This window comes from Primulina eburnea, chromosome 7, assembly GCF_022965805.1.
Source record: "Primulina eburnea isolate SZY01 chromosome 7, ASM2296580v1, whole genome shotgun sequence".
Taxonomy (NCBI): domain Eukaryota; kingdom Viridiplantae; phylum Streptophyta; class Magnoliopsida; order Lamiales; family Gesneriaceae; genus Primulina; species Primulina eburnea.
In genome coordinates, this window is record NC_133107.1 from 2016984 (window position 1) to 2040105 (window position 23122).

The 23122-nt window shown below is 35.4% G+C and overlaps 4 protein-coding genes and 1 pseudogene across 6 annotated transcripts; 2 read left to right on the forward strand and 3 right to left on the reverse strand.

The window, feature by feature from the left end:
* Positions 1–265: 265 nt before the first annotated feature.
* On the forward strand, positions 266–3235 carry LOC140836491 (ras-related protein Rab11D-like). Its single transcript, XM_073202041.1, has 2 exons — positions 266–674; positions 2541–3235. The coding sequence occupies exons 1-2, from the start codon at positions 445–447 to the stop codon at positions 2986–2988; spliced, it is 678 nt and encodes a 225-aa protein (XP_073058142.1). The 5' UTR covers positions 266–444; the 3' UTR covers positions 2989–3235.
* A 136-nt stretch (positions 3236–3371) lies between these two features.
* Positions 3372–5249, forward strand: LOC140837349 (14-3-3-like protein 16R; annotated as a pseudogene).
* A 452-nt stretch (positions 5250–5701) lies between these two features.
* On the reverse strand, positions 5702–7453 carry LOC140836492 (histone H3.3). The gene is made up of 5 exons (XM_073202042.1): positions 7315–7453; positions 6568–6639; positions 6399–6475; positions 6225–6315; positions 5702–6119 (listed from the first exon to the last, which is right to left on the reverse strand). The coding sequence occupies exons 2-5, from the start codon at positions 6637–6639 to the stop codon at positions 5949–5951; spliced, it is 411 nt and encodes a 136-aa protein (XP_073058143.1). The 5' UTR covers positions 7315–7453; the 3' UTR covers positions 5702–5948.
* A 640-nt stretch (positions 7454–8093) lies between these two features.
* Positions 8094–14993, reverse strand: LOC140836493 (uncharacterized). 3 transcript variants are annotated; one of them, XR_012119101.1, is made up of 9 exons: positions 14249–14992; positions 11732–11938; positions 11167–11409; positions 10902–10968; positions 10629–10817; positions 10408–10499; positions 9172–9354; positions 8961–9083; positions 8094–8689 (listed from the first exon to the last, which is right to left on the reverse strand). XR_012119101.1 is itself a non-coding variant. In XM_073202044.1 (9 exons), the coding sequence occupies exons 1-8, from the start codon at positions 14747–14749 to the stop codon at positions 8992–8994; spliced, it is 1569 nt and encodes a 522-aa protein (XP_073058145.1). In that variant the 5' UTR covers positions 14750–14993; the 3' UTR covers positions 8094–8689; positions 8961–8991. The 3 variants fall into 3 exon arrangements, 2 of the variants coding, with proteins under 2 accessions (XP_073058145.1, XP_073058144.1); XM_073202044.1 differs by having other exon boundaries at positions 8961–9078; positions 14249–14993; XM_073202043.1 differs by having other exon boundaries at positions 8961–9097; positions 14249–14990.
* A 4591-nt stretch (positions 14994–19584) lies between these two features.
* On the reverse strand, positions 19585–21831 carry LOC140836495 (homeobox-leucine zipper protein ATHB-5-like). Its single transcript, XM_073202045.1, has 3 exons — positions 21204–21831; positions 20556–20914; positions 19585–20395 (listed from the first exon to the last, which is right to left on the reverse strand). The coding sequence occupies exons 1-3, from the start codon at positions 21265–21267 to the stop codon at positions 19949–19951; spliced, it is 870 nt and encodes a 289-aa protein (XP_073058146.1). The 5' UTR covers positions 21268–21831; the 3' UTR covers positions 19585–19948.
* Positions 21832–23122: the final 1291 nt, after the last annotated feature.

The window sequence follows — 23122 nt, forward strand, 5'->3', positions numbered from 1 at the left end:
TGTGAGACATGTCAATCGTATCGATATTCACAATAAAAAATAATATTTTTTCATAAAAAGTAATATTTTTACATGAATGATCCAAATAAAATATATGTCTCATAAAATACGACTCGTGAGATCGTTTTACACAAATTTTTACTTAATTTTTAAGACATCATTTGTTACAATTGTAATATATACAAACATCACACGATAGTATAAATTATATATTCTTCGAAGGATATTGAATTTAGAAATAAAGTGTTTTTCATAAAATATTATAAGATATTTCATATAAAAATAGTTCATCGTTTTACCTACCAAGACCTCCACTGGACTACTTTGTTACAGAGGAAAAATCTAATCTCCTCCCTCCGTTGCTTCCGTTTCCTTGTCTCGTTTCCCATTTAAATTTTTCACGCAAAACAGGGGCCGGAAGATCGACTGAGAGCAGAAGTGGGAATGGCTAGTGGTGCATATGGCGATGCGAACCAGAAAATTGATTACGTTTTCAAGGTGGTGCTGATCGGTGATTCCGCGGTGGGCAAGTCTCAAATACTGTCGCGTTTTGCTCGAAATGAGTTCAGTTTGGATTCGAAGGCTACAATCGGCGTCGAATTTCAGACGCGAACTCTCGTCATCCAGCATAAGTCTGTTAAAGCTCAGATCTGGGACACAGCTGGCCAGGAAAGGTAAAACTTTATATGTCTACCGAATGCTCGTGTGTGTCGAATGAAAATTATTTCTCGTACAGTTGATTACTTGCATGTGTGTTACACATGATGTAACTGATCTTGGCTGGGTCTTTTTTTTTTTTTTACTCTTGATATAACCCTTTTAATCCTTTTACTTTCCAAAATAAAATAATATTTGACTTTCATTTTATGTGTTGTTTCCTACTTTTTGATGTGTAGATTTTTTTAATCAAACTATCATTCAAAGGGTAGCTATATTATGATAACACTTCATTCAATTTGTACTCGAATCAGACTTAAAGATTTTGATTGCAGCTGAAGTCTACAAGGTTATCTATGATTATATCAAACAATCCATTTCGCTGAAAGATGCTTGCAATTTGAGCTATGAATCCATTTGGATTCTATCTTAAGATTATATGTATAGATTTAATTCTGGATGTTTTCTATTCCGGCAAATGAAACCAAGTTAGGGATGATTCTTGTCCAGTTATGATTGCCATTTGTTGCATTCCTCCTTGTGAACATGTCTGCAAATTATATGATTCATGCTTGTACCCATTGGGTAGGTTGTGACGTTTTGCAACCTTTTGACATCACCCACTGACATAATCATTTCATCATCTTCCTTTGTATTGTGAATTTCATGGCAAATACCAAAAGCACGCAGACTTCGAGATCAAATAGTTGAGTAATCTTTTGTAGTGCCACTATGAGTATAAGAGCTTCTTTGATGTTGACTTTGACATAACTAAATTGCTTATTGGATTATTATCTTGGAGTTTGCAACAATACCGTAATGCAGAATATATGCACCCAATAAATGGTTTATTAATTCTATATATCATTTTTGGCCTTTTTTTCCAAAAAAAATTGGGTTGCGTTCAGTTAATGCAAATAAGTAAATAAAACCCCGATGCCAAAGCTTGAAAGTTTTCTTTTGTAAAGAATCTATTTCTCCGGCGCCAAAGCTCTAGGTTTCCCTCGTGTTGCATTCTATTTCAAGTGGTGTTACCCAAACTGAGGGATGTAAATGATCCAAACCAAGTCGAACAGTATCAGGCTTGAGCTTGGCTCGTTTAAGATTAATTCAAGCTCAAGCTCGAGCTCGAGCTTGATTCGAGCTTTCGACAAGTTAATCAAACCAAGCTCAAGCCTAAGCGTATTCGGTTCGTGAGTTCGCAAATATGTTCGTTAATAGGCTCGCGAGCTCGAACCCGGCTCGTTTAGGTGACTCGTCAGCTCGAGCTTGACTCATTTGTTGAGTTGACAAATAAAAATATTAGTACTAATAAAAGTTAAACTTTTATGTCTAATATAAAATTAGTTCATAGATATATTTAATTTTAACAAGGTCGAATCAAGCTCGAATTCGAGCTCAATTGTATATTTTACGAGCTTGAAAACGAGCCGAGCTCAATCAGGCTTGTTAAATATGATAAACGAGCTATTAATAAACCAAGCTCGAGTCCGGCTTGATTAACATGATAAACGAGCTTTTAACGAGTCGAACTCGAGCTTTTCACAAGTTTAGTAATTTCAAGACAAGTCGAATTCTAGCCTGATGATAAAAGCTCGAATAAAGCTCGAGCTTGAGCTCGAACTCTATCAATCTTAAACGAGTCAAACTCAAGCCAGATGATAAAAGCTCGAGCTCGAGCTCGAGCTTGAATTAATCTTAAACGAGCCAAGCTCAAGCCTGATACTGTTCGGCTTGGTTTGGATCATTTACATCCCTACCCAAACTTGTAGAATCATCTTCTTAGATAACTATTATTAAAATGGTTCACAAGAAAGATGAAATGAATCAGCAAGAACTTTACTGTGGCACATAATATTGTCTTTCTTGATAATTGTGAACAGATATCGAGCAGTCACAAGTGCATATTACAGAGGTGCCATGGGGGCTATGTTGGTGTATGACATAACAAAAAGACAGACCTTTGACCACATACCACGTTGGCTAGAAGAATTGCGTGCTCATGCTGACAAGAATATCGTAATAATTCTGATCGGAAATAAATCCGATCTGGAAGACCAGCGAGCCGTGCCGACCGAGGATGCCAAGGAGTTTGCTCAAAAGGAAGAACTATTCTTCTTGGAAACATCAGCACTTGGAGCAACAAACGTGGAGGAAGCATTCATGACTGTGTTGAGCGAGATATTTAACATTGTGACCAAGAAAACTCTTGCTGCTGGTGAAGATCGAGGTAGTGACAACCCTACGTCTTTGGCTGGGAAAAAGATCATCGTCCCTGGACCTGCGCAGATAGTCCCAGAAAGGAACAGGATGTGCTGTAGATCATCTTGATTGATTGGAAGCTAGTTTTGGATCCTGGTTTTTTCGCTCTAAAGCCCTCGGTGGTAATTTTTGAACATTTGGTGGTATATTCAGAGTTGTATTTCTTACATTTTAATGGTACATGGTTGTGATATTGATGTCGAGAAAAAGATGGATGAACATAGTCATTGTTGCTATGAATTCTGTTGCCCCTTTCTGTTAGTTGAATATCTATTGGTTCTTGTAATTTGTAATGAAATCATCATTCTTCGTTTGAGGTTAATGTTCCAAAACTACACTTAATTGTGGAATCTTCGTTCAATATCCGAGTAATAATAAACAAAAAATTGGAATAAATTCTTAAAAGGGATTACCCAAAATCATTTGATAAAGAAATCAATATTGGGTTAGTTTCTTACCCGTCATCGTCACACACAAACAAACAAGTACCCCATACTTCTTATCTTAGGAATGACTATATTTCCTACCATGCTACGGAAATCAGGAAGCCTTGTAAAGTAGGAAAATCAGTCGGTCCAAAATCGTCCCCGTTCGTATTTCTCTCAACAATTCGATCTCCATCCCCAAATCTGGATGGCGTCTCCACGCGAGGAGAACGTGTACATGGCCAAGCTGGCGGAGCAGGCTGAGCGCTACGAGGAGATGGTTGATTTCATGGAGAAGGTCGTCGACGACGCCGAGGAGCTGTCCGTTGAGGAGAGCAACCTCCTCTCCATCTCATACAAGAACGTTATCGCGCGCCTCCTGGCGCATCATTTCCTCTATCGAGTAGGAGGAGGAGAGCCACGGTAATGAGAGCCACGTCTCAACAATCAAAGGCCGTTTGGGACGGCATTCTCAAGCTCCTAGACACCAAGCTCATCGGATCTGCATCCTCTGGTGAATCTAAAGTGTTTTACTTGAAGATGAAGGATGATTATCACGCTACCTGGCTGAATTCAAAACTGGTGTCAAGCGCAAGGAAGCGGCCGAGAACACCCTCTATGCATGCAAGTCATTTTTCCTTTTCTGTTGGTGGTTTGGATATTTTGTGATCTCTCTCTCTAGATTCTAGGATACAAACTTGGAAAAGGTTTTGTAAGAATCACAAAAATTTATGTTTCGCTGTTTGGTTATTTCGGTGGTTGGAATCCATCCAAATTTTCAAGTTCCTGATGCTTAAGCTGTTAAATGGGGAATGTGCTGAGAAATGTTGGTGCATTACTTGAATGATTTTTAACATTTCTATAGTTTCGTTGGTGGTCAATAATTTTGATAATCTGCGGTCTCTCGTGGCTTCTATTACGTGTTATACACTATCGATTTCTTTGATATGCTTGGTTTCGATTGGATGTATCAGTGAGGTCTGAGGTAGAAATCAATGTTTCTTTTGTCATGAATATGATTGAGGGAAGTGTGGAAGAATATGGATGTCAATGCATCATGGTACTTGGGTTTTCATGCTTTTAATTGGGATTTCTTGGGGAAAAGGTTGTGTTTTGATGCCAGCAGGACATGGCTAATGCCGAACTGGCTCCAACTCATCCGATCCACCTTGGCCTAGCTCTCAACTTCTGTGTTCTACTATGAGATTTTGAATTCCCCTGATCGAGCTTGTAGTCGAGCAAAACAGTGCGCGTGAAAGACAACCCAGAAACCTTAATTATTATTTTTCTTAAAAGTAGAGGTTTATTTCATTTTGTCTTGGCATGGAGGTGGGTTTAGCGGTTTATTAGCGAAATCAAATTAGGTTTTGTTTTGGTTTGAATTTGATGGTGTCCTATTAATTTTCCTTTAACCAATTTAGGCATTCGATGAGGCTATTGCTGAGTTAGATAAACTCGGTGAGGAATCATACAAGGATAGTACTTTGGTCATGCAGCTTCTCCGCAACAACCTCACTTTGTGGACTTCGGACATGCAGGTAGATTCATATGGTTAATTTTTGGTGAACATCTTCCTTCATGATTTATGGTTGTCAAGTGACTGATCAAAATGGTTATTCGTCTTATGTAGGATCATAATTCTTATGAGATCAAGGAAGCCCCGAAGCCCGATAACGAGCAACTGGTTTACTATTCTGGTGGTTTGTTATACAGCAGTTTGCTGCTTGTACCAATTGTTTAGCTCTAGTCTTGATTCCCTTACTAGGGTAACCTTCCCATACGAGATGTATTATCACATTTCTCGTCTCATTAAATATCTGATGAACTACTTGTTTTGAGTTTGGCCATAAAAGATATTATTTATCATCGTTCATCCTCCTACAATGTTTCGACTCTAATTCGGCCTGCAATTTGAATGATTTTGACAATTATCGTGCGTAAATGATTAACACGATGAGTGCTAGGTTGGGAAGTATGATCCAGGCACATGTAACAACACCCAAGCGTTTCGACCAGAAATCCTAAATAGAAAAATGTAACGTATGCAACTGTAATCTTTCAACGTAGATAAATATTTTATTAAAATAAAATATTGTTTTTATACGCATATCACTTGTTTATTTGAACGGAATCTTTAAAGTTTTTCATAATACCTACGCTTAAATCAATATTAAAAATTAAGAATCGGTTTAATCAAATTACTGAAATTACACTTTATCATCAACCCTACAAGATTGCATCCAACCCAAGGCAAAAGGCATCGTGCATTTTCAAAAGTTATCCATAGAAACTTATCTTGAAAGATTTTCTTAAAACGTCCCATTTCGAATGCACTAAATTTATATACCCAAACACGATTGACCAGGCATGTGAAAGTATTCATCCACGGAGGTGTTGACAAAACAAGATTCGACCAAAACAGTTGCCCCGACTCCAACACAGAACAATTATAACGACATTTAATGCACATATGCCCAACGGACCGGAACTATAACTAATACTAGAGTTAAAAGTATCTTACTTCCACAACATTTCTGAACAGAACGCAAACGAAAGAACATCATCCCACACCAACATTACCACTGTTAAGAAAACAAAGGATGATTATGCACGTTCGCCCCTAATCCTGCGAGCAAGCTGGATATCCTTTGGCATGATTGTCACTCGCTTCGCATGAATGGCACACAAGTTAGTGTCCTCAAATAGACCCACAAGGTAGGCCTCAGCAGCTTCCTGAAGCGCCAAAACAGCATGGCTCTGAAACCGCAGATCAGTCTGCAACCACAGAAACAAATACCAATCAAAAAAATTCATACAATGGGTCATCAATGCAATTATCCAACTTAGAAACACAAAATAACAGGTGGTGGAAAAACTAACCTTGAAATCCTGAGCAATTTCACGAACAAGCCTCTGGAAAGGAAGCTTCCTGATCAAGAGTTCAGTACTCTTTTGGTACTTACGGATCTCGCTGCATGAAATATCAGTTTGTTTGTCAAACATTACCCCCACACAACAGAGTGCTGAATTACCAGGAAGAAAGGGACGACTCACCGAAGAGCAACAGTACCAGGACGGTATCGATGTGGTTTCTTCACTCCACCTGTGGTTGGAGCAGACTTACGGGCAGCCTGGTCCAGAAAATTATAACAAATCAAAACACAAAGATCCATACATAAAACAATGCATCGCTAATACAGAGCAATGGATGTGGGACAGAAACCTTTGTAGCGAGTTGCTTCCTAGGAGCCTTTCCTCCCGTAGACTTACGAGCAGTTTGCTTAGTACGCGCCATCTACAGATATTAGGAAACAAAATTACCGTCAGATCAGTGAGATCACATAATTAACTATTCATAAAGTTGGTTAAATATCAGCAGGCGTGTACACGTACAAATGCTACTAAAATGCAATGCATTAATCGAATATCCCAAAAGCTCGGGCAACAAACTTGCCCAAACCGAACAAAAATATAGGCAGAAATAAAATCGACTCGTGAAATGTTTTCTTCCAAATGAGTATCTGTAAACAACTCTGATCCCGATTTTTAAAATATGAAAAATCCCTAATTTAATCAGAACAAGGAACGGTAAGGTAAAAGCAGCAAATAACAACATTAAAAAAACCCACAACACATACAAAAATTAATAAATTGTCAATATAAACAGAATATAATAAGCCAAGAGTAACAAGAACTTCCGAAGAAAACCCAGTTTCCTAAATTGAAAGAACAAAATAATTATAGAAAAACAGAGCATTTAAACATGGTTCCTTCCCAATATAGAATACCAAAACAAACAGTCAAGGATAAACCTAATCCTAAAATCCAAACCCTGATTTCGTAAGTATCATACATCAACATCAATCAAAATAAATATCCAAATTGTAGCCAGATTTCATAGAAGAACACGAAAAAACACAATCAATAAACAAATAGTAACTGAAAAGAGAAAGAAAGACGCAAACATCACCTATCGCTAGAAAACCTCTACTCTGGTACTCGTCTTCTGCGCAACAAATGCAGCAAACTCTCAAATAGCGGTCGGTTGACGTTTATTTATAGGCGTGGAAATTTTGGGATTTCTTTGAATTTCATCCAACGGTCAAGAAATTTTAGACCGAATCTTTCATCGGACGGCAGGCAATGAGGTGAATTGTGTTTTCTCCTGTTAAATGGACGGCTATTATGTGAAGTTGAATATATGGCACGGATCGAGAGACCATAATTCTCTTTCCCTATTGGTTGAAAATTGGCACGATGATATTTCTTCTAACCAATCCCATTCAAGTCTTATCGGTTTTTTTCAATTTTTATTTAAATATCTCATGAAATTTAAAATTTTTTCAATAGTATTATTAATTTATACACGTTAGTTAATAAATCAATTAAATTATAAATATTAATAAAAATAAAATAATAATATTGATAATATAAATATGACAATAAAAATGTATAATAAATCAAATCAACAATATTACTAGAAATATTTAAAACAATTTAGAGGATGTATTTTGTTTTAATTTAATAAAATTAATTTAAAGAAAATTTAAAAGATGGGCAGGGGTCCACTTAAACGAAAGTTGGTTAAATCGCTGGAGGGCGAATTTCGCAATCATCAAAGGAGATGGATACATATGCGTAAGTCGACATTTTTAGAGTGGGCTTGAATTTTAATATCCAATCGAGTTCGAGCCTACAAAATTGAAGTCATACTACTCGAGCTCGACTCCTATTATGGACATATAAATATCAAGAGTGACATAAATGGGCAAAAAAACATAGATACAAAGGAGGGAAACACATCATCTCTCTCTCGGTTCTAATATACAAAAGGTATGAATTCTATAACATCCTACAAAACAATCCCCAGCATGCGACTAAACCCAACAAACCTAGATGCATTGGAACTATGAACAAAAAACCCAGTCTCAGAATAGTCGAATAAGCAGCCGTAAAAAAGGCTGAATTTTGTACACTGAACCATACACGCAGCCGATTCATAAACTGGAAGAAAGCCATTCCAACTATCACCATAGTCCATAATGTTTGTGATCTGACACCACTGCTTCTGCACATCTTCTGTCTCTACTGAAATGTTAGGCATGCATATCGGCGCAGACTCTAAATTTCATTATATAAATTTCCCGTTGCCTTCCCACGATATTTATGAAAAGCTAAAACAATCTGCAACCTTGAAATGATCTGCAAGTCGGTTTATTGCAGGTTGGACGGCTTTCGAATTGACAGCCACAGCATCAGGAAATTCGGGTATGCAAACTGGTAGATATTGTTCACCATTTTCTCGTAAACAAAATAGAGATAGAACAGCACGGCAGAAAATGAATCTGGAGATAACCAAACAGAGCTCAGTCATCAGCTAAAGCCGGAATTATTAAGTACTTTTCAATGGTAATGAATAAATTGTTTTATCCCCCAATAGACATATGGAACCATATGCATAGACCATGAAAATTTCAACATTTCTCGTCTTAGACAAGTCAATTGGTTTTCAAAAACCGTTCTCAAAGGCTGCAAGGCGAGGGTTTTCATATTGGTTTCCAGATTCTATTTCGAATATTGATAACTAGGATAATTAAATCAAACTCAAGTGCATACCTAATAATAAGCCGTCGCAGGAATGGATCAGTCAGAAGTTGTGCCCAAACCAGATCGAGGCTAGTCGACGTACAGAGGATCTCCTCCCATTCAGAGAAAGCTGAGATGAGAATGCTTTCTGCGCTGTTGTACATGTCCTAAATGAAAATCAGTCAAAAGAAGTTAACATAATTATGTTCCCAAGAGCTTGATTAGGTTACAGTTTACGCACCATGCTGTCTGTAGCTAAGTTATAATTAACTAATTGACAGAAAGACTGCAAAGGAGCTGTGAGGAACAAGGTGAATTGACTTCCATTCTGTGCCATACTAAAGCCACTCGGATCCCTGAATGAAGGCCGCAGAGGCGACAGAAATAAAGCAGCAGGTTCACCCCTTTCTGCTCCGTGCAAAACCTGAAAAGAGTCCACGGATCAGAAAATTCAACAGGAAAAAATCACCTAACTGAATTTCCATGCAACCGTAAACTGCCCTCAGATATACGTAAGTAATTAAACAAAACTAAAACAAGGCTATTCCAGGAAAAGACAATTATCATAATAAGGACTAAAAAAATCCAATTCCTTCTGGTTCTATTTAATGTGCTGGAACTCGTGTACTCAAGATTTAAGTATTATTCAAGGTATATAGATTTTTTAAAGTAATTATCCTAGTAACAACGTACTACAAAAGGAAAACCAAATAGACAGCCTTTAGGTATCAGAAACATCTGTAGAGTCACCGAGGGGTACACACACTTCAATTGTGAGATACACTAGTAAACACCTAGAACTCCGTGGAGAAGACTGAAGAAAAAGGACCAGGAGAGGCACCAAGGACACAAATACAAATGCATGCCTCAACGACCAACCCCACAATCAAGCAAATCTAGGCAGCTCAAAAGCCCAAAACTTCTATTTTCAATTTTTTTCAAGAAGTTCCACCAGTGATCATCCTTTCATATTTTACATCAACAATTATAAGAACAATTATTGCAAAAGCATAATTTTTTCTAACAATTCTTTTTAACCAGTCATTGCACTATTTCATCTTTAGTTTTGATTATAGATAATATCAACCCAATCGCTATTCTGTAAACTCTCCCTAAATTTAGTTCAAAGTAGGTAAAAGCTCACCAGAACCGACCAAGTTATTGGTAGTTTCACAAGTTAATGATTTTTAACGCAGATAATTGTATATAAACACCAATTAAAAACAAGAACAATCTAGTGGTAATTGGACTTTCGAACAACTATCTTTCTCATACGGCTGTATCTACCGCACATTTGTTACAACTTTAATTGTTTAAAGCACTACACATCTGACTATCACAAACAAGGTACATAAAACTGTGAGAACAAAATTAACATCATCAAAAGTACTGGAGTTCAACTCCTCCAACAGTAACAACTGACCAATGAACCTGACATGCTCGAATAACTAACTATACAAAGTTTTGACAAACCTGCCTTGAATGCATTGCTATTGTCACTATCAATTATCAAAAAAAGTGGTCTTCTGGTGAAAGGAATTATATCACCAGGGAAGAGAATATTTGAACCTGCAAATAATATGTAGCTCATAAGCAAGCAGTAGAGAACTGAACCACCTTGTATTTCTTGGTGGTGTCGTGCGTGATATATCTCGCAATATGGAGCCAAACTACAAGAAGTTTATTTACTATTCCTACCTCCGTTTCTGCTTGGTCCCAACAACAAATAATTCTCAAAGTAACTGGGGTCCCCCTTTGCACTAATATGATTTTCACACGACCCATTCATCTGCCCATGATTAGTATCGGATGAGGCACTCTTCATGGAATATTTTCCTGATATTCCAGAGTTTCCCATTTGCAAAGTGCTACAATGATCAGAATTTCCTGCATCCGGAACATGATCTGAGTTGAGAGAATGACGTAGAATATCCAGCTCATGTAAACAATCAATTTTATCTGAAAGCTAACCTGGGGCTGACATGTATATTAACACAACACTATCCGGAGGAAGTTCCTCGCAAACTTTTGCAATCACCTGCCAGTAAGTGTGAAGCAATTGTAAATGTGTGTTGTTAGAACTCCGTATGGAATTATGTGCCAATTCGCATGTTAATAGTTATCAAGATTAAACTTTTTTTAGTGATCAGATGCACACTAGCTTTTAGAACATGCTTGAAACTTCCTAATGCAATTATAGAACAGTAAATGATAACATCAAGATCCAACAACTCACAGCTATAAATTGTGGCACAGATGGACGATAGAGAACAGCTTTTTTGGGATTTGGAGGTAACGTTGGATCTGTCATATCTGCCACCAAATTTATATCTATCAGTCCTGAAGAGGCAGAATGATCAGCCAGTAAACCATTTTGTTTCGATTCAAGAGTATGCTTGTGATAAAAAGAACCACTAGGTTCCCATTCCAAACATTGCAGCATCCTGAAAGTATCTAAAGTGAGTTCTGCAAATTTCACCTGCAGAAAAGTCGAAGCATAATTGGAAGCACTAGTTAGATTATTGTGGAAAGATATATATTAATTTGTAATTTATTGTGTGATTCATAACAGAAATCAGGAAGATTGTGATTTTTTTTTTTTGTTAGGATATCCGATAAGTAATGGGATTCGACAGATTTGATAGACTCATTTAATTCTAGGACTTTATCTAAGATTTCTACAAAACCATGTAGTCGTATCTTTTCTGAATAAAAAAAAATATATATAAAATTTATATTCTGCACGATTATAATATATCAAGAGCTAACAATATTCAATTTCAAATACATAAATCTACAACCTCGTTTTTGTGATAGCTTGTCAACACTGCGTCTCTAAACTTCAGAAGTCTCTTTGCATGAAATTTAGCCACGAATGGGAGAGACACTGGATGTGAATCAAACAGGGCAGTATAACGAAAAGGCCTAGCACTCAGGATTGCTGAATCAGCCTTTGTAAACCGAACAGTTTCTTTCACCACCAGCTTCCATTCTTTGAAGTTAGTATCCTGAAGGAAAAGCTTGCGCAGTGTTAGCTATACTTAACAGCAAAAAAGGTGATCTGTTTACAAGAGAAACCATATGGCTAAGCAACGGATAGAGATATAGAAACTCAAAAAACGAGAGATTAAAAATAATTTAAGGAATGATAAGATACGAGTATCTATCATGAGATAGGTGATCATTGTTTGCAATGAAATGCCACTTACAAAACAAACAACATAGTCAAACTATTTCTCATAGGATGAGAAGTACCTGAACTAAAGGTCGTTGTGTTTCTCAAAATAATAAATATTGTTCAGACAATTTATTCTTAAGTGCAACTAAAAAAACGTCTTGGAACATTAATATAACTAATTTTAAAGAACGATAAGAGAAAAATTCAAAAAAGTTAATTTATACATTGGTGATTAGACTAAGGGGAAGCTCTGATATGAGAACAAGATTAGCATGCAAAAGGAAGTTATCTCCATTCCATTCTCATTGCCACCACTTGTATCTAACTTCTTCCATCATTTTACATTTTCTTTTTCAATTTTTATGAGCACTCACCCTTTTGAAGAATAGATTATCTACACAATCTTTCAATCCCTACAACTATCCACAAAAATCCAACAATAGCTGCTCTCATTGACCAAGATGTAATAAATGCAAACGAAGTAACAAAGGTTCTCAAAGCTATAAAATGCAAATTGAAGGTCCATTCTACACGATATAACAAAATCTGAAACAATTTATGCAATTAATTGATGCCAAGAAGAAAGATCTAATATGTCCGTTGCCAATCTTATAAAAATCAGATTACAACAGGGGTTCACATAAGATATCACAGTTTCAAAATGACAGAATCCAACATCAATTATGGTGGCATTTGTTGTTTGGGAGGAAGGTTTGACCGAGTATTTGCAATTTTGCTATCCGATGCACTGGATTGTTAAGTAGTAAATTGCGAATTAATTTTAGTGCTACTCCCAGAAAAACTAATTACCTAACTGCCAAAACCAATTCAACTCTCCCAAGTAAGACAAATCAAAAGTAGATGATCGTTTACCATGACTAACTTATTAGAGACTCAATATGGGTTTCGAAGGAAATGAAAAACTCAACGCCATAAAAAATAAAATCAATTATTGTAAAAACAACTAAGATACATGTAGATACCTAACTGAGTAGATCACGTAATTACAAATAATCAAATTCAAGCTTTGCATCAATTCACCTTCTCTGAGTCACCCCTCTCTAAAATCTTCTGGAGGCTACATGCATCTAGTTCTGCCTAAGACTTCAATACTAGTTCGATCTATTCAAGATTTAGCACTGTTATTGAGCATTAATGTAATTGAGTGCTTGCTAGTAAAGTCTGAAATTTTGAAAAATATTACACGCTTATTGGAGACATTTTTTATGGTTGTATGGAGCTGAACGGACATGGTGCTTAAATACCATCAATCATTTGCTCAATGTCCAGTTAAGAAACAAAGATTCCTGCCATGTAGTAGTAGTAAATAAAAAAAATGCAACCAATTTCATGCAAGACTAGTGAACATTATGTCTGAAATTCATATTAATTTTCTCATGCCAACCTAAAGTAACAATGCCATACAGACCGAACAAACAATAATAGATAAAAATCCAGGTTTTCGTGCAATGAATTCATAATAAGGATATGAAATGAAGGGAAGAAATCTTGAAACACCATATCATTTGCATAGGAGTCTACCAAACAAACGACTGGAAACGTTTCAAAAAAAGTAGGCATACGACGTACAAAAAGCTCACGCCCCTCTTTAGTCTCGAAAGATAGGTAAGCCTGGTAATTTCTCTGGTAAAACGAGCTACTAAAGTCTAGATAACGTAATGGATCAGTACTCATGTTTAACATTATCATATATGTATCTCAACAATCATTATCTTTTTCAACCAATCCAAAAAATAATAATAACCAATCAAAAAATTCATCATCTCTTGCATAGTTAGCACAAGATTTTTACCAAATGGAATTTTCTTATTCCAACCCGCCAATTAAGTTCAATGTCATAGAAAAATCTATTGTCGTAATTGGAAATAAAAGGTATTCACAGACACACACACTCTCTCTCTCTTTTAGAAACTTAACACATCCTCAACAATAAGCACGTAATCTCATGCGGAAAGATTAAAAGAAAAAACCTTTGAATCCCTGAACAAAAAGAATCGATTCAAACAAGTTAACGATGAACTCGATATGTACACAGCAGAACAAAAAACACTACACGTAAGTAAACAACCGCAACAATTGATCCAGGAATTCAAGAGAAAAGTAAAAAAGAAAAACATACCTGGAAATTAAACTTACTCTCATCAACAAGCTCCTTAAACTTTTCGCCGAGCAACTTCACCATATCAACGCGATTCAAAAATAAAGAAACCATGAAAAACCTTGCGTAAAACCTCAGCTCCTTGAACCTAACCCCTCGATCCTTCCTTGAACCCTCAAAATAGTTCCTATTAAAAATGGCTTCGTAAAATATATACGCCTCGAGAAGAAACCTAGCCTCGCTGGTTCTCAAGTACTGGTTGAAATAGAGCTGCCCAATCCTGGAAGCGATCTCCCCAATCTCCCATCTCTGTAGCCCGCACTCCACCAACTTTGCCCGATTTTCCTGCTGATACTTCCACAGGCGCATGTAAGCTTTGAAAACTCTCTGGAAAAACTGACCGTGGTGCAGCCCGATCCCGCCGTAGGGATGCAGCGGAGCGTCTCGCACACTCGCGAATTTCCGCTCGGCCCTCTCCACCAAATCGCGAAACGTCCTCGGAACTAAATCCTCCCTCGACATCAGGAGTCAAAGCGGAAGGAAAAATCGAAATACAAGTTTCTTGAGCTTTATTTATATGATTTTCCTCGACGTTTCCTCAAATCATCTGGGTTTGAATCACCAAAAATCGAATGATCCAACAACGATTAGGCCTTCTGCGCTTGCATTAATCAATGAATGAATTAGGTAGCAGAGAAGATGTATTCGTGCGACTTGCGTCAAAATATTCTATTTCTGTTTTTGTTTTTTTCCTTGTTTCAATTTTGTTGTTATTTGTTTGCTAATTCGCCAGGATATTCACTACCATCGCATTACTCAAATTTCCAATTAATTGGATGAAAAAATTCGGGTCAACAGAGGGATTTGTGTGTCTGAATTAATGTTTATAATTAGACTGAATCATCGTCGTCACGATTAATAGCTCTCAATCATTGTATTCAAAGGGTTATTTGCCCATTAGGCCATCTCCAACCCATAAATCTATTTTGATGCAGTTTCTGCACCAAAATAGTGCAGTTTCTGTACCAAATATAACATTCATCTCCAACCCATTTACTTCAAATCTTACACTAAAAAGTATATTCCTAGAATATTCTTTTTGTTTACTATTTAATTATAAATTTAACAATATAATTATAATTAATGTTAATATTAGTATTATAATTATAATATTTTTTTATCTTGTTTGTCATTTTTATATTTTTATTCGCATTGTTATCTTTGTAATTTTCAATTATATATTATCTTCGAATTTGTATTTGAAATTGCATTTGTATTTCAATTATCTTTTTCATTTTAGTTATGAATTGTATTGTTATATTAATTTTTTGTATTTGTATTAAATTATTTTAATTAAAAATCATTAAATCAAATTAGTTTTTAAATATTAATAATTAATATAAATAAATAAATATTTTAAAAATCAACAATTATATTTTTTAATTTTTTTAAGATTAAATATCTAATTATTAAAATAAATATTATACTTTTATTTTATAATATTTACAATTTTTAATATAACATTTACAATTTTTAAAACACAAAATTAAAATTAAGAATAAATACATATTAAAAAAATTAAAAAAATATATAAAAAAAAAAAGACCCTGCGCCAATCTCTCCTTGCGCCAAATTTGGCGCAGGGAGAGAGGGGCTGCGCTATTTCACCAAAATAGCGCAGCCCCGTTGGAGCTCCAAAAGCTGCGCCAAAATGGTGTTTTATACCATTTTGGCGCAGCGTTGGAGTTGCCCTTATTGTTTTGATTTCTCCATAAATTTCAAAATAGGTCTCTGGAGAGACGGTCTCACGAATTTTTATCTGTAAGATGAATGATATTCACAATAAAAGTAATACTCTTAGCATAAAAATTAATATTTTCTCATGAATGACTCAAATAAGAGATATGTCTCACAAAATACGACTCGTGAGATCGTCTCACACAAATTTTTGTCACAATTTAATAATATAACATATCAAAATCATAACAAAAAAAAAAACTCTCTATTTCTTACGGGACACTTCAAATTGATTATAGCCATAAAATAAAAACAAGATAATCACACAGCCATGTCTCTGTCTAATATCAAACTCCAAATTATGACTCAATAATGGAAAAATCAAGAATTTATTTCAATAAAAAATTTCGATACTGCTTTATTTCATGCAAATGAAAGCACATTTTGCATTTCGATGGTTGACTTTAAAACTAGATATCATGATTTTCTTTTTGGTAATGATTATGCATGGCCAATCATGTATGATGGGGTCCTACTACACCTTGATATATTCATACTTGAATGCTTTTTTCAAATCAATGCTTATCATTTCTTTTGAGCGACGGTTTTAAACCGTCGCTAAAGGCGCTCTTAACCGTCGCTAAATGCGCATTTGAAACTTTAATAAATTTGCATGATGGGTTTATACTCTTGCAAGCCCACGATCCATGCCCCATTATATTAATATCATCATAATCTCGATCGACGATCCAATATCATTGATTGACAATTTCAACTTGTTTGTTTATATGACGCACACTTTAATTTCGAGATACCTACCTCTACGCACGCTACGCGTAATTGTATCAACATCGTGCACATATACGCCGCGGATAATTTTGAACTTTCAACGGCTTGCAAGTTTGCAGTCTTCAATATACGCTGCGATAAGAGAATTTGCGCGCTGCGAAAATCCATTTTTGTTGTAGTGAATATTGTGGGTGTTCAAACTTCTAATAAAAATCCATTTCGGTTGAACACCCACAATATATTAACTACAACAAAAATGGATTTTGGCAGCGCGCAAATTCTCTTACCGCAGCGTATATTGAAGGCTGCAAACTTGCAAGCCGTTGAAAGTTCAAAATTATCCGCGGCGTATATGTGCAAGATGTTGATACAATTACGCGTAGCGTGCGTAGAGGTAGGTATCTCGAAATTAAAGTGTGCGTCATATAAACAAACAAGTTGAAATTGTCAATCGATGATATTGGATCGTCGATCGAGATTATGATGATATTAATATAATGGGGGCATGGATCGTGGGCTTGCAAGAGTATAAGCCCATCATGCAAATTTATTAAAGTTTCAAATGCGCATTTAGCGACGGTTAAGAGCGCCTTTAGCGACGGTTTAAACCCGTCGCTCAGTTGCGACGGTTTTATAACCCGTCGCTGGGTACATTTCAGCGACGGTTTATAAATCGTCGCTAATAATAGCGACGGTGTGGCGACGGTTTGGTTATATTATCCGTCGCAATGCATGCATGCATGCATGCATTATATTTGAAGGAATTTTACAAATGTATAAAAAATTTGTACACGGTTCCTTAATCTAGAAATTTATACAAGGAAAAAAACGAGCTTTTTCTCTCATAAAATTGTGGGTTATCACTTTACCAAACCAGTGATATCACACATGATATATTGATTAATAATTTATGAGTTGAAATTTTACTTTCTTCGCCCAATTTTTTTTTTTTTTTGGGCAAATTCATGTATGTGAATTGTGTCTTTTTTTTGGTGAAATAATTAATGAGCGATCCAATTAGAATGTGTTATATTAAAAATCGTCAAACTGTCAAAACGACGTCATGTGAGAGTGCGACGCTATTCGACAAGGTTGTGGTGTTTAAATATTCCAAATAAAATGAAGCAATGTATGATACTTTTTTGCTTGTGTACAGCTCGCTGCAAGAGGCATGTGGGTTTATAAGTGTGGAGATATCTGGATTTCATTGATCTTAATAAACGGTATCAGAGCTATGGTTTAGATCGAGCCGTGTAGGGTAGAATCCTCGATACCTAAACGAAGGAGGTGAGGGCTCCCGGTAAAAATCCTTGATTAAACTCTCGGGGTGGTTTATGCTCACAGTATTCATGTCAGGCGTGCGCTCCAACGCAGTGAAGTGGAGTAACCCCGATTGGAGGACGAATAAGGCTTGAGGGGAGGCTCGGACCATGAGAATAATAGTGGAACTTCGTTTGAGGGGAGGATTGTTGGGGTTCAACCAAAGTCCCACATTGGAAGATCTAGAGAAAGATCGTGAGTTAATAAAGATGGATGATATCTTCATGGGTATAAGGTCTTTTGGGTGGTTCCAAAAACAAAACCATAAAGATTAAAACCCAAAGTGGACAATATCATACCAGTGTGGAGATATCCGAATTCCATTGGTCATAACAATAGGATATGATAAGTAAGGGATACATGATAAGATAATATGTTTGGTATGATTTTAACAATAGTGATTAAATTTATATATTGAATTGTAATGACAAAATTAACCTTATCACAAAAACTTATATTTCATTGTTATCAAGATCTTGTAATTACATGTCTCAATTCTTAAATTACGCTATATAATATAATATATATATGTATTTATATATATACACACACATATATATACATGTGTGTATATATATGTATCTATATATTTGTATATATATATATATATATATGTATTTAATAAATATTTAACATTAAGTTAAATGCATTTAAATTGGGGATAATTAAGTCATTTGTAATGTATTTTATCATTAAAATTATCACGTCTCTTATAAATGATGTTTTATCCTTCTCATAATTTATTTATCAAGGGCTCATGATAATTTTAAAAAGGTACCAAACATGGGATAAAAGAAATTATTTATCAATCTCACCTTTATCCCATGTACCAAACAATGCCTTATTATATATATATATATATATATATATATATATATATATATATATATATATATTATTTAGCATTTGTCATTTTTTTTAATAATTAAGTGAACAAATGTAGATATTATTTTAGACCAGTACTGCATAGAAAATCATGAACTATTGATGCAAGGTGACAAAGGCTTTTAGAAAATGATACAATACAATTTGGTTATGATTATTTATCTGATATTATTGAATTACATTTAAAAATTATATATATATATATATATATATATATATATATATATATATATATATATATATATATATATATATATATATCGACAACTCTAATTCTTTATTCGTGAGAGTGATGAGCTCTATTATAAATATATATATTAGACGAGTCAACTCTACTCATATTTACAATAAAAAATAATATTTTTTACATAAGATGATTCAAATAATAAATATCTGTCTAACAAAATTGACCCAATGAAACCGTCTCATAAAGAGTCTTGATGTGATGCATTTCCATATCCTAGCATTACTCAAACGAAACGCAAGTTTCATTCGTTTATCCATTTTTATACAACAATCTAATACTAGCTAGCTTTAATTTCGATAATGGAAAATAAATACCTAGTAAAATTTTGCAATCTGAAAACATTCATCATCAACTCTAAGATCAAGAGAAGTAGCAATGGTAAAGACATAAAACATACATATATATTAGCCACTCTTTTAAACTTGCACCATGTGGAGTGGATTTCTTGAAACAGAATAATTAAAGCATGATAGTGAAATATTATTCCCTTGCCATACTAACACGCTTATGCCTCTCCCTTGTTCCCCACACCCCACGTGAACTCTGAGCACCATCCTCTGGACCTCTACAATTTCCGACAGTGCTTAAAATTACATGTGCAAAGTCCAAGAATCATATCACTATACAAAATTGTCTTGGCTTTGGGTGACTATGGCCTGATCTTGTTTGATATATATCTTCTTTTTCAACTTTTGCCTTATTATGAGCTTCTTCTTTTTTTTTTTTTCCTGAAGAAATGATTTTCAATTCCATTCATCAGGGCAGTACCAATGGAGGGTTGGAGCTTGGGCATCAGAAAACAGAGAACCGCAAGATTCCTCGTCAAGAAAATTGTGTTCTACGATCTTGACAAACTGTGGTTGGGATTGGGGATTGTGGGCATCTCCAAGAACACTTGCACTCGCTTTAAAATCTGAAAAGTTGAAACTTAGATCCATAGAAGAGGTGGATCCATTTCGAGAATCTAAGAATTGATGTGGGCTATTGTCCTCGTTCAAGATTGCACTCGAATCTGTACTATCAGAGCATCCGATGTTTCCATTATGATTCACGTGGTTATGCTCACAAGGGACTGTTTCATGTCCAAGTTTACCTTTTTCTTCGTCAGAAACCATTGTTGCCTCTACTTTCCCAGAAACTTTGCTCTCACTTTTACCATCTTCATCATCCTTCGAGTTTAGTTCTTGGATCTACAAAACGATATAAGAAGATTAAAGAAAAATGGAATCAAGAGGTCATGCTAATCGACATAGTTTTATAACGTTGAAAATTACATATTTTTTTCTCAAGAGAAGAGAGGCAAGAAATAATCAAGATTCCGCTTTTATGCTCTTTCTAATAAATTATTACCTCCTTGGTCAAAATATCATTATCACGCTGCAGAGTTTCATAGTCGTGCTTAAGGGCGTCATAACTGGCTTTGAGGATGCCATAATCTCTTTCCAGTTGCTTGGTTTTCCACCGTGCACGGCGGTTTTGGAACCAAATAGCCACCTGTCTTGGCTGCAAGCCAAGTTCTTGTGCAAGCTTCACTTTCCTGTCAGGTTCAAGTTTGTTTTCAACTTCAAAATTCTTCTCCAATGCCTTCACTTGTTCAACCCCCAATCTTCTTTTCTTCTCCATAACATGCTTAGATTCTTCAACTAACCCTTCAACAAATGTCCCAAACTCCCCCGAGTACATGCGATTGTTCTCTTGATCACGTTCATCTGCACAAGTCGGAAAATCAGCACCACCAGAAGTAAACTTCATGTAATTATTATATTGTCCCACGGGAAGTAAGAAGAGATCCCGAAATGGTTAAAACAAGGGAAACGAAAATTCTTACCGATTAAAGGAAAAAAAAGATGGAACCTTTGATTAGAAAACCTCACAAATCATGAATGGAAATAGTGCAGGGACAAGAAAACATAATGAGGGAATGTTGGAATTTATCGGATAACAAATCAGATCCATTAAAACTGAAAAAAAATGAAGGGAATATTTGATGCTAATCACCTGTAGACTCTGGACAGATGGACATCAAATCACCCAAGGAATCAGAACTATTTGATCTCTTCATGCTCGATGATCGATCAAATTGGAAAATGGCATTCTATATCTACAAGTAGTTAGCAGTATTATGTTGTAAACCAACAACTCAAGGATGAATTTATAAGTTTAATTTCATTCGTTTCAGCAGCAAATCTTTTCATTTGGAATGAGGGGACATGGTAGTCAATATCCTATCACCCCAAACTTTCCCAAAAGGTGCAGTTTCGTATGCACGTAAATTCAATACGCGTCTTTTGTTCTTTGACACTCATCCTTTCTTTTTCATCACTTCCTCGAACTCTGCACTCGTCGGAAAGAAGAAGAAAAAAAAGCAACGAACACCTAAAAGTCTAAAACCCAAGAAAGATAAATAAAGATCTCGAAGCCAATGACAACCCACCAAAAGCAAAACAAACTAAAAGATGGAAATATTCCCAATCTTCATTTACACGATTACTCCATAAAATTCGAGAGGCATTTAATGTTCAGGGGCTAGAAAAGTTCGACAGAAGAAGTTGAGGGGTGGTCTGGAGAAGATCGGTGGCAGCATCAGATCAGATGAGATCACTGCTGGGCTAGTCTTACAAGTTGCAACCTTTCTGTATCTATAAATAAAACCAACTACGGTTACACATGTGGTCAGAATCTGACTGGGGTTAGGTGCATTTTGCAACTTTGGGTCAGATGAAATGAACTCCAAATTCAAGGCAAATGAAGAATTCTTGGCCCACCACAAGAAATGTTCAACTATTCGATGACATTTTTAAATATTTTAAATATAATATAGTATATAAGACAATCAACACATTAATTATATCGTGTTATAATTTGATATTAAAATTAATCATTATATTGGAAGGAGAAAAATATGATAGAACGAGCTAGTTATAAAGGAAAATATTTATTTCTTCCGCTATGATATGATTAAATACTATTCTCTCTATCATCAATATAAATATTAATTTCTATAAAAATATAAAAATTCACGTGATCTAATATTATAAAAGACAAAAACTTGTATGAGACGGTCTTACGGGTCGAATTTGTGAGACAGATCTCTTATTTGGGTTATTAATGAAAAAGTATAATTTTTTATGCTAAGAGTATTACTTTTTATTATGAATATGGGCAGGATTGACCCGTCTCACATATTAATATCCGTGAGACGTCCTCACATCAGACCTACTCATTATAAAAATGGGAAAAACATTCTCGATTAAACATACAATACCATTTAAATTCACTTGCAGTTGGACAAGTTCCAACACTTGCAATAAAAAAAAAATTGGTTGGTACGCATCAAACTCAAAGGATACGTACGTGTGAAAAATATCTCCTTGTTATTCGGACATTTCTAATCTACAAAAATGGAACTAAATCGAGAGGTTGGTGATTGATAACAAGTAACCATCGGGCATTTGTGCGTGGGCACACGATAAATGTTTGAATCGCGTGTGATGTTGTCTAAAACAATCGTTGATACGTTGTATCAATTTATCATTATATATTATCGCATAATCATATTTTTATTATTCATTTTACGGATGACTCGATATCAACACATCTAGGACATCTTGTGTACAAAAAATATAGGATATGATCGAGCGATTATCGTTTTATAAAAAATTATAATTGTATGACAGCTCAAATGTCATGTATCTATCGTTGTTTTAAGTAGGAAAAATTATCGTATCTAACAATCTCTCCCAGTGATTGTACTCATCGCGATTTATGATAATCGAACATATGAAATTGACTCTGATATTAATTATAACATATAACGTTTGTCAGTGTACCATACGAACACTTCTTTACTTCACTCTCCTCCCCATTTTGCACACTCCACATACTCTATCTGATCTTGCATCAGATGAGTCACCCAG

Bases quoted from the DNA above. Each gene is read 5' to 3' on its own strand.
- LOC140836495 (XM_073202045.1), bottom strand. From the start codon at position 21,267: ATGAAGAGATCAAATAGTTCTGATTCCTTGGGTGATTTGATGTCCATC. The intron at 20,915-21,203 runs GTGATTAGCATC...CGACTTGTGCAG, and splicing joins CATCTGTCCAGAGTCTACAG to ATGAACGTGATCAAGAGAAC. The intron at 20,396-20,555 runs GTAATAATTTAT...ATCGTTTTGTAG, and splicing joins ATGATATTTTGACCAAGGAG to ATCCAAGAACTAAACTCGAA.
- LOC140836491 (XM_073202041.1), top strand. From the start codon at position 445: ATGGCTAGTGGTGCATATGGCGATGCGAACCAGAAAATTGATTACGTT. The intron at 675-2,540 runs GTAAAACTTTAT...AATTGTGAACAG, and splicing joins GACACAGCTGGCCAGGAAAG to ATATCGAGCAGTCACAAGTG.
- LOC140836493 (XM_073202043.1), bottom strand. From the start codon at position 14,749: ATGTCGAGGGAGGATTTAGTTCCGAGGACGTTTCGCGATTTGGTGGAG. The intron at 10,818-10,901 runs GTTAGCTTTCAG...TTCCGGATGCAG, and splicing joins AATATACATGTCAGCCCCAG to GAAATTCTGATCATTGTAGC. The intron at 9,098-9,171 runs GTGCGTAAACTG...ATTTTCATTTAG, and splicing joins ACTTAGCTACAGACAGCATG to GACATGTACAACAGCGCAGA.
- LOC140836492 (XM_073202042.1), bottom strand. From the start codon at position 6,639: ATGGCGCGTACTAAGCAAACTGCTCGTAAGTCTACGGGAGGAAAGGCT. The intron at 6,316-6,398 runs GTGAGTCGTCCC...TATTTCATGCAG, and splicing joins CCTGGTACTGTTGCTCTTCG to CGAGATCCGTAAGTACCAAA. The intron at 6,120-6,224 runs GTTAGTTTTTCC...CTGTGGTTGCAG, and splicing joins AAATTGCTCAGGATTTCAAG to ACTGATCTGCGGTTTCAGAG.